The sequence below is a fragment of the Tinamus guttatus genome, unplaced genomic scaffold, assembly GCF_059628265.1.
Source record: "Tinamus guttatus ecotype Peru unplaced genomic scaffold, ASM5962826v1 Tinamus_guttatus_pri_ptg000307l, whole genome shotgun sequence".
Classification (NCBI taxonomy): domain Eukaryota; kingdom Metazoa; phylum Chordata; class Aves; order Tinamiformes; family Tinamidae; genus Tinamus; species Tinamus guttatus.
In genome coordinates, this window is record NW_028288841.1 from 5,021,517 (window position 1) to 5,036,002 (window position 14,486).

At 48.5% G+C, this 14,486-nt stretch overlaps 1 protein-coding gene across 1 annotated transcript in view; it reads right to left on the reverse strand.

Annotated features, from left to right (window-relative positions):
- Nucleotides 1-11,235, reverse strand: part of LRIG1 (leucine rich repeats and immunoglobulin like domains 1) — an 80,324-nt gene extending 69,089 nt beyond the window's left edge. Inside the window, exon 1 of the mRNA XM_088528307.1 lies at nucleotides 11,006-11,235. Coding sequence (XP_088384433.1) covers nucleotides 11,006-11,214 — 209 coding nt within the window. The 5' untranslated portion in view covers nucleotides 11,215-11,235. The remainder of the gene's footprint in view (nucleotides 1-11,005) is intronic.
- Nucleotides 11,236-14,486: the final 3,251 nt, after the last annotated feature.

Below are 14,486 nucleotides of genomic sequence, written 5' to 3' on the forward strand. Positions count from 1 at the left end.
GAAGCCTCTCCTGCAGGCAGGTTTAACAGCACTGCTGTGACCCCACAAAGATTCTTTGATGTCCAATAAGGGTTAATCTCACACTGCTTCCTTTTTCTCTGTGGGAATACTGACACAGTTGCTCCCCCCAGCTTGTTGTCTAAGAAAAAGGGAGAATTTGAAATTTTTGAGCCCTCTCAAACTGAGTTGAGGCTTCAGGCCAGTTTCAAGAACAGTGCAGGTGAGATGGACACATATATACCTACATCCATACTGTTTTTCCAGGAAAAACAGGTAACAAAAGTAATACTTGCCTCAAAGAGATTGTTAAACCACAAAGAGGCAAAGACAGCCCCTGCTTTAAGTCTACAGCATAAGCCAAATGTCAGATCTACATGATTTTTTTGTCAGAGGAGATTATTCCAAAGACCAGCACACATCTTGGTCAGTAAGTTAAATAAGGAGGAACTCAGAGCTCCAGGAAAGGATTCAACTCACCAAGCAGCTTCACTGGGGAGCTGGACTAAGCACCAGAAATGGACAGACACTTCTACTAAGACACCAGGAGCTGAAAAGAGTCCCATACACGAGAGTTCAGACCAAAAAGACCACCAGCTTCTTGTCATTTAAACAACAAAGTGAAAATACTCAAGATTAAAGTACTAAGAAATCAGAGGTGAAGCCTCTGCTCTGCAGACCTCCTCCCAAATGAGGAGTTTTCACCTCCTGCTCACACAGTAGAGTTCACATCTGCCCGAGTGCAGTTTTATTATCTTCATTAACCTATTTTCTAGCCTATCGTAACAAGGAGAGGTCATTCAGCTGCTCTTACAAACACAAAGGTTTGGATGATTCTTAAGTTCATTGATCTCAATGGCTTTGAGATGGTGTCTAAATTATTTTCCCCTTAACAATGGAAATAGAAAGTGGGAAGAAAGATGAACAGAAAAAGGAGTTTGCAAGAATAAGACAGACAGAAACAGCACAAAGCTCACAAAAGCTTGCAAATCAGAGGTCTAAAAATACACATTATTTCCTGCTTCAATGCCGTGCACATGTGCCATACTTCAGGAACAATCCAAAGGTGATTAGCAAATCTTTGACTTTCACTTAGAAGACTTATATTCACTTGTGTAGTTTAGGAAAAAAGGGTCAGTGGGGGCAGAGGGGAAGAAAAGGAAAAAAAGAGAAAAGGTTGTTCACAGACTGATAGGAACACCAGAAAAATATGCATTGCAGAGGGTAAAAGGAAAGTTATGACACATTTAAATAAACCATAGAGGATTTCAAAATGAAGCATCATAAGAGGGGACTAATCTCCACATTTTGCCAAAACAAATGGAATACAAGTGCTGATCCACCCCTGCCCCCTGGTTCAGCAGGGGCCTGAGGTTCATTGGGCCTAGCAGGGACAAACAGAGCTCACCGACGTCCTGGCTCACAGGCACAGCTGGGCCACAGGCAGCAAGGGGACAAGGCCAGGCCAGCTCCCGCGTGGCAGCCACATGTGGCATCACCACTCCATGGAAAACAAAGCAAACACCAATCCACGGATTCCCTGCTCCTGAGACACCGGCAGAGCGTGCCTCCTGAACCCACATTCCCCCTCTCATTTTCCTCCGCTCGCACAGGCGCACGGCAAGAGGAGCAAGGAGAGGCAGCAATGTTTGGACAACTGGAACACATTTAGGGGGTGATTTTTCACAGGGCCTCCAGCCAGGCCGTTTCCTATGATATCAATTTTATTACCCTGGGCAGAATTTGCAGAGCAACAACCATGACCTGCCGGGGCTCCTGATGGCACAGGGGGGACACACTCGCCCACAGGGCACCTTTCTCCTGTGAGGATGTTCTCCATAGTCTCTTGCAGCAAGCACTGCTGAGCAGACATGGCCATGCCAAAGGATGAGAGCAGGAAAAGAACCCCAAAAGCCTGTAGACTAAATGTGGATATTTTTTCCAAGTTGTGGGCACAAGCAGTTTAAGGCACTGGTGCCAAATGCAATATCTGAGAGAGCACAGATCTGCTTTAGAAACCTGTCTCTGCTGGAGACCAACCTAAATGAGCTGAGCTCTCCCAAACCTGCTGCAAACACCACCCGGTTGGCCAGCCCTAACTTTGCAGAACTATTTTCTAGATGATAGATAACGCAGAAAACCTCTGTTTATGTTGGCATACGGCACGCTAAAACAGACTTTAAGTGTGGTTATAAAACAGCCTACTCTACACTGGCCAGGCAAAACGTGTTTCGAACTTGCAGGGGTAGTATTTTGAAAGAGGTTTATTAGGAGTGTTGATGGCAGACTCTGTAAGGCAGATGAGTATGGACAGTGCGGAAAGGCAGCGCCTTCCCACCTTGGCTGGTGGCCACCACAAAAGCCCAGGCTTCAGGCAACTGGGATCTGCTCCATCCATGTCCCTCTGACCCAGCCACAGAGCCCTCGCTTGGCATTTTAAAATGTCTCATTTTCCTTCAAACATCTGAGGGGGCTTCAGCCTTTCCCTAGCAAGCAAGACCACGCCAGCTGGAGGAGACCAGGGTATGGAGAAGTGTCTTATTTCAAGATTTCATGTCCAAATTTCCACTGTACTCAAAGCCTGTTTCCTAACCTGAAAGGACTAATCTAAAAATAGGCACTTTTATTGAAAAGGAAGCACTTAAGAAATGCATTCGAGACTACTACTCTGATGACTTCCAAACTTGATTTGATAACCCAAAAATGCCTCCGCAAAAACACCAGATGAAAAAGCGCAAGCAAATAATTGCCCCACTGCATATGCAGCAAGAGGCAGATTATCCATCCCCCCCAAAAAAAAACATGACAGACACAAAACTTTAGCTCCAGAACATTACAGTTTTAGCCAGCTAGTGCATTTAAATGCAGCTCGTGCAGGACACTGGAGTCTACGCTTTATAAAATCTGCAGTGCCACATCAAAGCTGTTCACTGTGTAAGAGATCTCCCTGATATTCTTCCAGCTGAAAACCATATAAAGCCATTGCACCAATATACACATTGCAACACAGCAAGCAAGACATCGGGGCTGTAGAAAAATACTAGCCTCCTTGAATGACCAGAGTTAACATTAATAAAGAAAAGAAGCAAGTAGCTGCAGTTTGAGACACCTGTCCTCCAATTCTTACTGAAACTGAAAACTGAAGCACACAGAACTAAATTGTACTTCTGGAATTAGATGTGACACATCATCAGATCTTGAGAGGTGCCCCAAAATAGCAGGGCATGCTTCTAGACTACTCCAAAATTACACAGTTGTGGCTGGAGAGACAACGTGCTGAAAATATAATGAGGGAGCATAACATATTACATATGTTGTGGTCCTGCTCTGAAGTTGGAAGAGGCTGGGGTTGAAGGACTCAAACCGTAGTGCAGGATTTGGTTAACTATTAATGGATGACTCAGCTACAATAATAATACGTATTTTGTGCTCTGTGCTGGCACAATGGCATCATAGTCCTCAACTCAGGCCCCCATGCACTGCAGGGAGGAGAAAAAAAAAGTAGTGGGACATTGTTTAATAGCTCAACATACCAGGAAGTGAGAAAAAGGGTTTGTTTTCCCTTTGTTTTTCCCTGTAACCTCATACTGTTCCTCTATCTGAGCAGCACTCTATCAAAGTCAGGAACCTCAGAAGGCTGCGAGGAGTCCAGGCTCCCCAGCTTGTCCTGGGCATCACTCTTTCTCAGCCTTACCCTATATTCAGCCTCTTGCCAAAACCCACAACGGCTTCATATGCGGGGAGCCTGGATGGTGCTGACCACAGAGCTGCAGGCCAGGAACATTCCAGGGAAGCAAAGCTGCTCGGGGCCATCTCGCAGCTGGTTTAGACGATGAGGAGCCCAGGAGCTGGGCTACAGCAAGAGTTCACATTTGGGTGGAGGGCTCTAACCCCGTGGATCCCCATGCAATGCTGCAAAGGGGCTGGGGCCACAGCACACACCCGCGCAGACCATCACCACTCCCGAGCACATTTCAGTTTTACAAGATCACAGACAATCGTATTTTCTCCAGCTGTTTGTTCGGTTGCTTCATTTTGGTGACCTTTCTGTGATTAGAAGGACAGTGTGCACTTCTGGAAAGAAAAGAAAACAAGGCCACTTCTAAAGCCACATCTCCCAGCTGCCTTGGCCAGTTCCCTGGATGAAATCACAGCTCAGGGACTCCATTAACTCGCAGTGGTCCTCACTGCACTTTCAGTGCATTCACTGTCATGCCCTGTGCTAAGTCACCCTTATCACCCACAATGAGGTGTAAAGCACCTGCTGAATCCTGCTCTGCAGGAGCTGATGAACCTGGAGCCTGGATTTTCTGCAGGCTGGGCCTTCCCAGCAGCATTAGCCAGAATTATCTCTACTCCCTTTATCTCCACAATCCAATCTAACTCCACATTGCAAAGCCATGATTAGGTTAGCACTGAGTGATTGGGTTAGCAGCACAAAATGATTATGTTAAAAGCTGATGAGCTGAGCTAACTCAATCCAAGGTGTCTCCTGGGGCAGCCAACGAGATCAATTAAAAGCCCTGCAGCCCCTAATTGAGAGTTTCTGGGTGCAGTTAACACGCAAGTCAGGCGCAATACACAAGTCCTAATCACAGCTAGCTTCTGAGGGAAAAAAATAGGGGAAAAAAAGAAAAAGCCTTTGGCCTATTTTGCAGCCATCCAGCCTTAAGAACAGCATCTGTCCCTATCAAGGGATTAAAGCAACCAGAAGCCAAATGAATGCCCTCTTTGGGCATTTAGGGCACAACCAGAGCCTCACAGCTCTCAGCACTTCACAGGTGCCTTGCAGAGCCTGGGGGAGCTGCACATAGCCAAGGAAAACTCAAAACACACATGGGGCTGGGCCCATTGGGAGCCCAAGCCAATTGGCCACAGGTCCAAGCTGGATAGAATGAAAGATAATATAAGCTCAGTGCACAAAATCTTCTACTGTAGCTGTGCTGTCCAGGTAGCCAGGGCATTCATCCAGCTTCAGCACAAATTTATTCTTACAAATAAAACTAGGTGTATGCACAGAGTCAGGATTGTGTTCCTACTGCTGGCACCTGGGGAATTGCCCAAATATTAAGTCACTTTGGGTGTTTTCAGCACATGCTGCTAGAGCTGCAAGTTCAGGAGCAACCCTCCAAGCTTTATGGGATTTCCTTGTACCACAATTTTGGCTAACTCAAGCTCATACTGACTAAAGCCTCATTTCAGCATGGGGCTCCTGCATGGGCTTAAATCCCACTGACAGCTATAGGAATCTAGCACAAGCTTAACTTTAAGCAGAGGAAGCAAGATAGCATCCCTGCTCAAGCAAGCACTTCAGCATGGAATTAAAAACATTGATTTATCGTCTTTAGCCTCTTGATGCCAGAAAGCTTTTGGGGGAGAAAAAGTAACCAGCATCAAGGTTTGCTCCTTCATCCTTTACCCTTTAAGCACAATCTCCTGAAAGGCTCAGTCACCTTCAAGTCTTAAATCCCCAGAAGTGCAGAGCAGCTTGCACAAGAAAAAAATATTAATCTTTATCTATACATAACAGTTGTTCCTCATACAAGACAACTGATGGTGTGTTCTTTTTTTTCTTTTTTTTTCCTCCTCCAGCTGCCCACTGAGATGCTTGATTCCCTGCCCTGGGAATTTTCCCTTTGCCGTCTCTCCTCCCCCAGACCATCCATTCTCCCCTTTTCAAGCTGCACCCTTTGTACATGGTACTGAATATTAACACAGCCCATTGAGCTCCTTTTGTATGGGACCCTTGCGTTTCAAATTGCAGTCACTGCAGAGAGGAAAAGTCTCAGAGTGATTAAATGCCATGGAGTTTCTCAAAAGGATAGAGGAGCATGTAGAAGTGGCTGACAGGGTCCTAGAGACCTTCACTTTACACCAGACACTTCTCCAATAGGTAGAAAGGCTTCTTAAAGGCAATATTTTGTCACGACTTAATTACCAAGCTCACATCTAATATTCGGACAGGAATGATCACAATTAATCCCTGAACTGAGCTACAAATGGTCTTAAGACAGGAAGGATTGAACAGTGGTCGCAAAGGCCTTGCCATTCACGGCAGCTCTCCTGCAATAGCCAATAAATACCAGGGCATGCTGAGGGAGGTCAGAGAATCCGGACACATGTTCACAGGAAGGGTGGATTTATTTGCGAGTATTCCAGCAGCCTGGAAGAGGCCCCACTCTGCAAGTTTTGCAGAGTCTTAACTACCCCACCAGGCCCATGGCAGGAGGCCTCCCCCCAGGCTAGCACTGCCCAGGGCCCCGCTTGGCTGTGACCACAGGTTGCTGCTCAGGAGGGAGCTGCTGCCTGGGGAGAACATCTGAGTTTGGAGCCTCCTTCCAGGGAATTAGGAGAGGGAAACGGCCACCTACACAAGCACCAGGCCTTGGCCACGTCCCCTGAAAGCAGATGTCCAAGCGCAGCAGCCTCGTGCGCAGCCAGAGGCCAGCACACACGGCGGGGCAGAACCGCAGCGCAGCTGTGCAGGGCTAGGCACACGCGGTGCCGCAGCGATCGTTACTTAATCCTTGTTCCATTATTTCAGCAGGGCTGGAAGTGGGACACCCGGGGAAAGAAGTGCCAGCAACACTCCCCTCTCTGCAGGCTGCCAGCAGGATATTTCCCCCCGCCTCCTTCTCTTTCAGCTCTGCTTGCATCTGCAGAGGAGCATGAGTTTTGTTACACCAGAGGCTGAGAGCAAGTGCTGGGCACCTCCAGAGAGCAGAGTGCACAGGGGCAATGGCAAAGCTAGTTTCCTAGAAGGTCTCGCTCTGCTCTACCAAGGAAGCTAAATAAACTGCCTTAGGAAGGAGCACAGAGCAGTGGCACCTGGTTCACTAAAGCCCCAGAGACCTTCAAGTTCCACTACCTTCAATAAAACCCTTCTATGTCCATAAACCTGAGAAAGGAGGAGGGAAAAAAAAAAAAATCTACCCCAGACTCCTAGTTCCAAATCACTTTGATGGCCTAAAACTGAGCTGGCACCCACAGGGCTTTCAACAACACCTAGATATTTTGTCAGCTCGCTGTAGAGGAGTCTAACCAAGCATTCACTATGAAAACAGGAAAAGGTCCCAGCTGCCGCCTCAGGGTAACTTATCCAAATATCCACCTTCCTTGGGGAATTGAAAGCAACTCCTAAATCTGCCAGGCACTTCCAAAGAATCTTCCCTGATCCCAGGGACACTGTGCAAACACTGACACTCAGGCGGAAGGCCCCATGGACAGCCCATGCAGTCCCCTGTTCTCCACAGGATCGAGACCATTTCTTCCTTATATATGCTTTGCAACCATAAGGCTCCACAATTTTCCTCTTTAATAATAGTTCTTAAACAAAACATCCTCTTCTACAAAAATATGCTTCTGTTCAGTAATTAGCATTGATGCTTATGCAACAACAAAAATATATTAAAAGGCATCAACAGCAAATACAGTTTTGAGGACTAATTAGTTGTTCTGGGCTATTCTACTCCAGCCTATGAAATCCAGCCAAGTTCTTCCCTTGTGTAACACAGGCTAGATCAGGAGGAGCTGCGCTTAAATTCATGGGAATTACTCCAGCCTCGGTCAGGAGTAGACGTGTGGATATCTGAGAAACACCACCTGTAATACAGCAACTAGCACAACAGAGACAAAACAGTAAATCCTTTGAGGACAGACACCTGACATCCCAAAAGCTTCGCCTAGTCATTTGGGACACAAGCAAGTTACATACATGTAAGACAAAACATTTTCATCCCTACAGATGCCAGCAATGAATATGAATTAGCTATGCAGTTGCACAGCACTACTATATCCTTAAAGCTATCAATTAAAATCTGCACCTAAAAATAAACTGATCCACCATTAAAAAAGAAAGAGGGGAAAAAACATAATAATCTTGTAGGTGGTATCTGAAAAGAAATCTCTCCTCTCCACCTTTTTTCAAAAAGAAGATAGCCTGGGAAGAGCAAAACAGTCTTGCACCACCACAGACAACGCTTTAGTGCAAATCCAACTTCAGATTGAGTTAGACATCAAAAACTAAGTATCCCGAGCAGTTTCAGAGCAGGACACTGCAAAGCAGAACTGCTCAGGCACACTGGATCCTCCCAACGCCCTCCACACGAGGAGGTTTGCATGGCTGCAAACAGCGAGCTGCAGAGCTCGCCAGGGGCTCGGGGCCGCGGCTGCCCCGGGCTCTGCTCCGCTTGTGCCGGGGTGTTGCAACGCGCGACGCGGCTCAGGCAGGAAGCCCTGCACTTGCATAACCGCTCGCACGCCGAAACCCAGCGGCCCTTCGCAAAGCGAACTTCAGTGCCAGTTTAACTTATCTGCACCATGTTGTATTAACTGCAAGGGACTGCAGTGCACTGCCCCTCCTTCACCAGTTTTTCCTCCTGGAAGCTTAAAAAAAAAAAAAAAAAAAAAGTCTCCTAAGCTCTGCTGCCAACAAGAAATAACAATAGTTTCTACAGACTCTAATGCTTTTCTTCAGTACTGATAGCCTTGTTGACAAAATACACAGCGTGATTAAGTCAGTCCCAGAACTCTCCCTAGCACACAGAGCCGCATTGCCAGGAGTTCAAACAAAGGCTTTATCTGAAACACACTGAAAATCGACTCCAAGCACCGCTTCAGCATTGCAGCTCTCTTTAAAGAAAGAAGATAAACGGCTAGGGAGGGATTTTCAAAAGCACATTAATGAAGTTAAAGCCACCAGAAGTCAGGGAGCACAGGATTTCTCCCTCCTCCCTCAGCCACCAACATGCCCAAGTCTATCACCCCGGCACGGGCTCCTCCGATGGGACACACGGGACACCCGGTGCCGTCTCTCCCGGCTGCCTCCCGGGGGATCCCAGCACAGGGCTCCACAGGACCCGCGCACCAGGACTGCGTCCCCAGCCCGGGGCTCCTGCACTTCTCAGCTTCTGCCTTTGGCTTCTTTGAAAAGGCTTGCGCAAAGTAAAAGTGACCCACAGAGATAAAATAGTGTTTCCCCAGCAGAGGATGTTTTTGGAGAGCACATTAAATAACTACTCAAAATGAGTTAATAACCCAGTGCACCAGAAATTAGTTTACAAGCCTATGGGTTATGAAAAAAAGGGGGTGTTCTGGTTTTGTTTCTCTAAACCCAAGGAAGGGATTTAGAATGGATTAGATGCAGTATTACTTTAAAAATGAAAGCATTTTGAAATAGGTTGTATATTAAGAAAGAAACATATTTAAAGTAGATGGGTTTTGTATTGCCAGGTACAAAACTCAAAACTGTGGTGACAAAAAGTCACCACAGACTTCCACTTTAGCTAATACTTTGGTTAGTTCAGAATTTACAAAGTGACATTGTCTAAGTGGTTAAAAGATCAACAGCCTGCAGGTCCATAGTAGTAGATTTATGTGCGATTACTTCACTAATAAAATTTAAACTGAATTTACGACACTCAAAAAAAATCAGTTCCATACAAATAAGACACTCCTGGGTGTTAGCACTCCTAAAAAGCATAAGTTTCTTCAAAGTGGAAGATTAATATATTTCCCTACCTAAGCAACAACGCACTGTGCTGTTTTAAAATGAACACTGGGATTCTGGAGTTCAGCTGAGATAATTAAAAACTTCACATGACCATTACCTAAGGCTGAAGGATCCGTACTGTGCAAAAGAGCAACAGGTGAACACAATGAGTCAGGCACTGGACTAGAAAGGGCCAAATGCTACCCAATAATTCAGCACACCTGAAAGTTTCATGTAAAACAAGGCATTCTGCAGCCAAAATGAGTAACACCAAGAGAACCTGACAAACTCCTAATAACTCTATTTAATAAGAAGTTGGATGATCTCCAACAATTCTTCATTGACCACCTTCTCTCCTAGCAGAAGTACGAAATATCTATTACAGTTAGAAATTTTATGGATCTAATAATCTATAAATCTGTTCAAACAGCTAAGGGCCCCGGCAACAGAAGAGCTGAGACGCTTTTTCCTCTCCCTTCCTGGTCTTCATTTCCAAAGGTCAGCTAATAGTTAAGGACACTTATACGAGTGTATGAACACACATATGCTCGCTGTTCTTATGCATTGAGACTGTCAAATGAATTGAGCTGTCAAAGCAGGGCACGCTTCCCCCCTTGACTCCTCCGTGCTTCACTTGTCTCAGTTCATACTCCAGATCTTATCAGGCCAGGTCACAGCACCGCATTTCACGGCGACGCTCCGGGAACGGACCCACCACGCTTTACAGGAAAGGAGCATTACCCTGCGCTCGCCCAGGGCCTGTGTGCCCATAGGCTACTTCAGTAAAAACACCACAAAACTTGACTAGCCGTTAGGTTCCATACCATAACTTTAGCTTTGCCATGTGCACTCCTACAATATCTGGCAGATTGCTAACTTCAAGAAAATGGGGAGGAATACCAAGTAAAGAATAACGCCACCTACTTCCCTCGCAATTGCCCCAAAGCACCACGGCCCCAGGCCCGGGCTTGGTGTCGCCCTGTTCACACCTCGCCGGTTCGTGGGGGGCTGGAAGCGCCAAAGCCAGCGGCGAGGTCCATATTTGGGCCTGGTTGTCAGCGCGGCGGGCAGCGCCGGGGCGCTCCCCACGTTGGAGAACCAGGCCCTTTATCCCCATGTCCAAATAAGGATTCGGGAGCCTAAGTTCAACTACCCAAATCTGCCCCCTCCTTTTTCTTTTTCTTTCTTTTTTCTTTTTTTTTTTTTTTTTAATAGCGGGGCAGATCATTAACAACACAACTCGCTCCCATCCCTTTCCCCCTCACACACTCCGAGGCGTCCGCAGAGAGGAAGAGAAGGAAAACTCGCAAAAAGGAGATATTTGAGGGGAAAGAAGCTCCTCACGACACAGCAGAGCCCCAAACCCGGCGGCCCGGCAGCCCCATCGCCACCTCGGCGGCAGCAGCGCCGGGCACCGCGCTCGCAACAGCCGAGAGGCGGCAAAAGTTACGGCTATTAAACACTGAATAAATCAAGGGGGAGGGGAAGGAGTTAGATTTAGTGCTCCCCAATACTCACACGTGCCGCGGCCAGCGGGGCAGGTCCTGGGGCACCCGCAGCAGCGCGAGGGCGCCGCAGCCCAGCAGCTCCCCGTCGCAGGCGCAGCCGGCGGGGCAGGCGGCCGGCGCCGGGCTGGTAACGGCGGCGGAGCCCGAGCCCAGCAGCGCGAGCAGCAGCGCGGCCGCCGCGGGCGCGCATCCCCCGCCGCCCCGCGGCGGCACCGCCATTTTGTCTCCGGCACCGGAGCGGGATCGGCGGCGGGATGGGGGGCGGGATGCGGGGAGAAGAGGCGGGGAGGGGGGGGCCGGCGCAGCGCTCCGCGCTACCCCGCAGCGCCGCTCCGCGCTACGCCGCCCGCCGGCATCCGTAACGTTCCTCCTGCGCGGCGGCGGGCGCCTTCTCCTCCGCGGAGCCCAGAGCCGCCGCGAGCGCCCGGCCTCGCTGCTGCCGCTCCGGCCCCCGAGCGCCGCTCGCCTCCAAACCCACGTTGGCTACATCGCAACGCGCGGCAGCACCGCCCCCTCCGCGCGCCGCCCTCTGATTGGCTGGCCAGCAGACCCGCGCCCCCTCTCATTGGCCGAGCCGCTCCGCTGCCACCGCCCCATTGAAGGCGGCCGCCCGTCAATCAGAGGCGCGAGGGCCCGCCCCCTTTTGCCACTCCAGGTGTGAACGCGGGAGGCCCCGCGCGCCGCTCTTAAAGGGGCCGCGCCGGGCGCGCTGCCAGCGCCGGACTCCGCTTTCGGTCTGCGCTCCAAATTTAACGTTCCCCGAATGGTTGAAACCCCGCTCAGAATCTGACCAGGTCCCCTCTGCAGGAGCCTCTTGCAGCTGAGCTAAAGCCATGTGTCATCAGGACCCATTTGGGACCAGCAGCGGTGGTTCCCCAAATTCACCTGTTTCACCAAGGCACGCGCGGCAAAATGGTGCCTGAGCCACTGCCATGTCGGCATTGGGCCAGCTTGGGGCCAGGCCTGTGGGGCACCGCCAGGCTCCTCAACAGCGGCAAGTGAAGGCTGAACCAGCACTAGGGACATGGCCGGAGCACCGGGAAGAGGGAAGCGCCACTTCTCCAGGCACGTGGAAATGGGGCTCTGCATCTTGGCAGCACCCCAGCTCTAGTGAGAAGTCATGTCCGCTCTGTGGAAACCTGCCCCAACCGAAGCATCGCCTTCGTGGCCAGAGAGCCCCAAGGAAGAGCCATGAGGCTGCAGGCTCCATAGGGAAACCCTCTCCCAGCCGCGGCCACCTCCGCGCTCGGCCAGGAGGCAGCTCCTGGGCCAGGCTTCGCCTGGGGCTGCCCTTCGTGTCATGGCTGTGCCTGCGGCCCGCAGGCATCCGCACCTGCTTCCCACGCGGCGCTAGCGGCAAATTCCCCGTTTTTGCCTTTTTCCCCTGTGGAAGTTGTGGCATCCTGCTCCTGATGTACCAGGACGAGGGGGTTTGGGCTGCTGTGACCCACAGCTGAGGATCTTTTGGCTCTTCCGAGCAAGGTTGAGCAAGGTGAACAGTTCTGCCCTCGCCTCTGCTGAGTAACTTTTTTTTTTTTTTTAGTTTGGTTTCAACTTAATTAATTCTTTTTTTTTAATTCCTCCTTAATTAATTCTCCAGATGAATTATAGATAAGGAATGCAAGATAGGAAACATTATCAGCATCTGACAGGGGAACCAAAGGGGAACTGAGGTTGCAGACCAGCTTCTGAGAGTGGCTGGGGTTTTTAATATTGGGCTCAGTAGTCCTACCTGTGCTCCCAGTGAGCCAAAAACTGGGCAAAGATCTTGGGAGCCCCTTTCCTTCTCATTTGATGGTGTGAAAGGAGGTGCATCTTGTTTTCGTAGCTATGCCCCGGAATGAGAACATTTGCTTCTCCTGCCTCTTTCCTGTCTTTTCTTATGCACTTCTTTGTCATTTCTTCCAGGTTCACCGGTGGTGCAGTTGGATTTCATCTGACAGAGTGCGTGAAGGGCTTGCTTGCTGGGACTGCCTTGGTAATTACAGTAGAAGATGGATATGAGGTTATAGATAGGCATTACACCAAGGTGTCCTAGACTAGAAGTGATGCTCTTGATTTAACACGTCAGAAATCACTACTGGGCAACCTTGACACACTGATGTGCATTGAATTCACATAAGTAAGGTTATGATCTCTTGGGATTGCATTTATATGCCTTGATTCATTGCCATTATGATTGTCCAATGAATATGTGTGTAGCTGTGTGATACACAGCAAACAATGTGTACATACCACTAAGTTACGTAGCCAGCCACCTAGTGTAACCAGCAAACCAGGTTGTCCTAGAGCAAGAGGGCTTTGGCCGCAGCACAGCACCCTTCCCCGCTGAACTGTTGCAGCATTTCTTTTGGCTGCTTTGTCTTCTGGAGTTAGTGTGTGCATTGGTGAAAAGATGTGCATGAAAAAATAATACCCATGAGAAATGGGAGAAAGAGAAAGAAGAGAAATGAGAAAACTAGAAGGAAGTTTGGAAGTCAGAGTGAGGAAGAGCTTTGGCCTTGGAATATGAAATGATGAAATCTAAAATACAGTTTATGATCTGAGAGTCCTTCTCAAAAGCGTGACCATCTATTGCCAGAAATGTCACCTATCACTGGAGTGGCATTTCCCTCTTTCTTGTTTACTCTTGCTAGTCTGTCTGCACAGAGGCTATCTGGACTTTGCAGAGTTAAATGGAAAACTCTTAACCCCTAGAAAGGCTTCTCCTGTCCAGCATGGAGTTACTGAGACCTCCAGGCACGTCGTGTCCACACACAGCATCAAACCTAGACAGCCAAGCACCACGTGCTGGGCCCTGGCAATGCTTAGTAGCTCTCATGCCCTCCCTAAACCGGCTGTGTCTCTGGGCTCTCTGCTCACAAAGTGTTTCACAGTGACAACCAGGCTCTTTTGGACCCTGCCGCTGCACAAAGCCTTTCTCTGGGGTCCCTGATGGCAAACAGACCTTCCAGTGCAGACACTGCATATATTGTCTGGGCTAGACCCTAAATCTTTCCGGGAAGAATCAATAGGCATTATTTATAGCCTGAGGCTTTTTCAAGGTAAAACACTGAGGGTTAGGCTTTTGTTACACCAAGAAATAAAGTCACACACAGTAGTGTGGCTTTGGATCCTGTTTCAGACTATTACACAAGTGCAGAAGATAGGAGAATAGCTTAGGTTTAGTCCTTTAATGTATTTGAAAAAGTTGTCTGTGAACTAAGATCAAATAGTTCCTGTCCTATGGAGGAAACCTCAGGCAGGAAGGGTAGATATATTACAGAAAATACTACAGTCTTACAAAAATACATAGCCAATTAAATACGTATAATATCTTTAGTTTTTCAGTGTGGGAAACCCAAAGTGTAAGGCACTTCTAAGGAAAGGATTTTTTTCCCTGTGGGTAAGGCCTCAAAAAAAAAAAAAGTTCCTTTAAAGTGGTTTCAGAATCGACACCCAAGATTATAAATTATTCTCGAAACTTCTGACCTCAAACCTGACTGATTTCT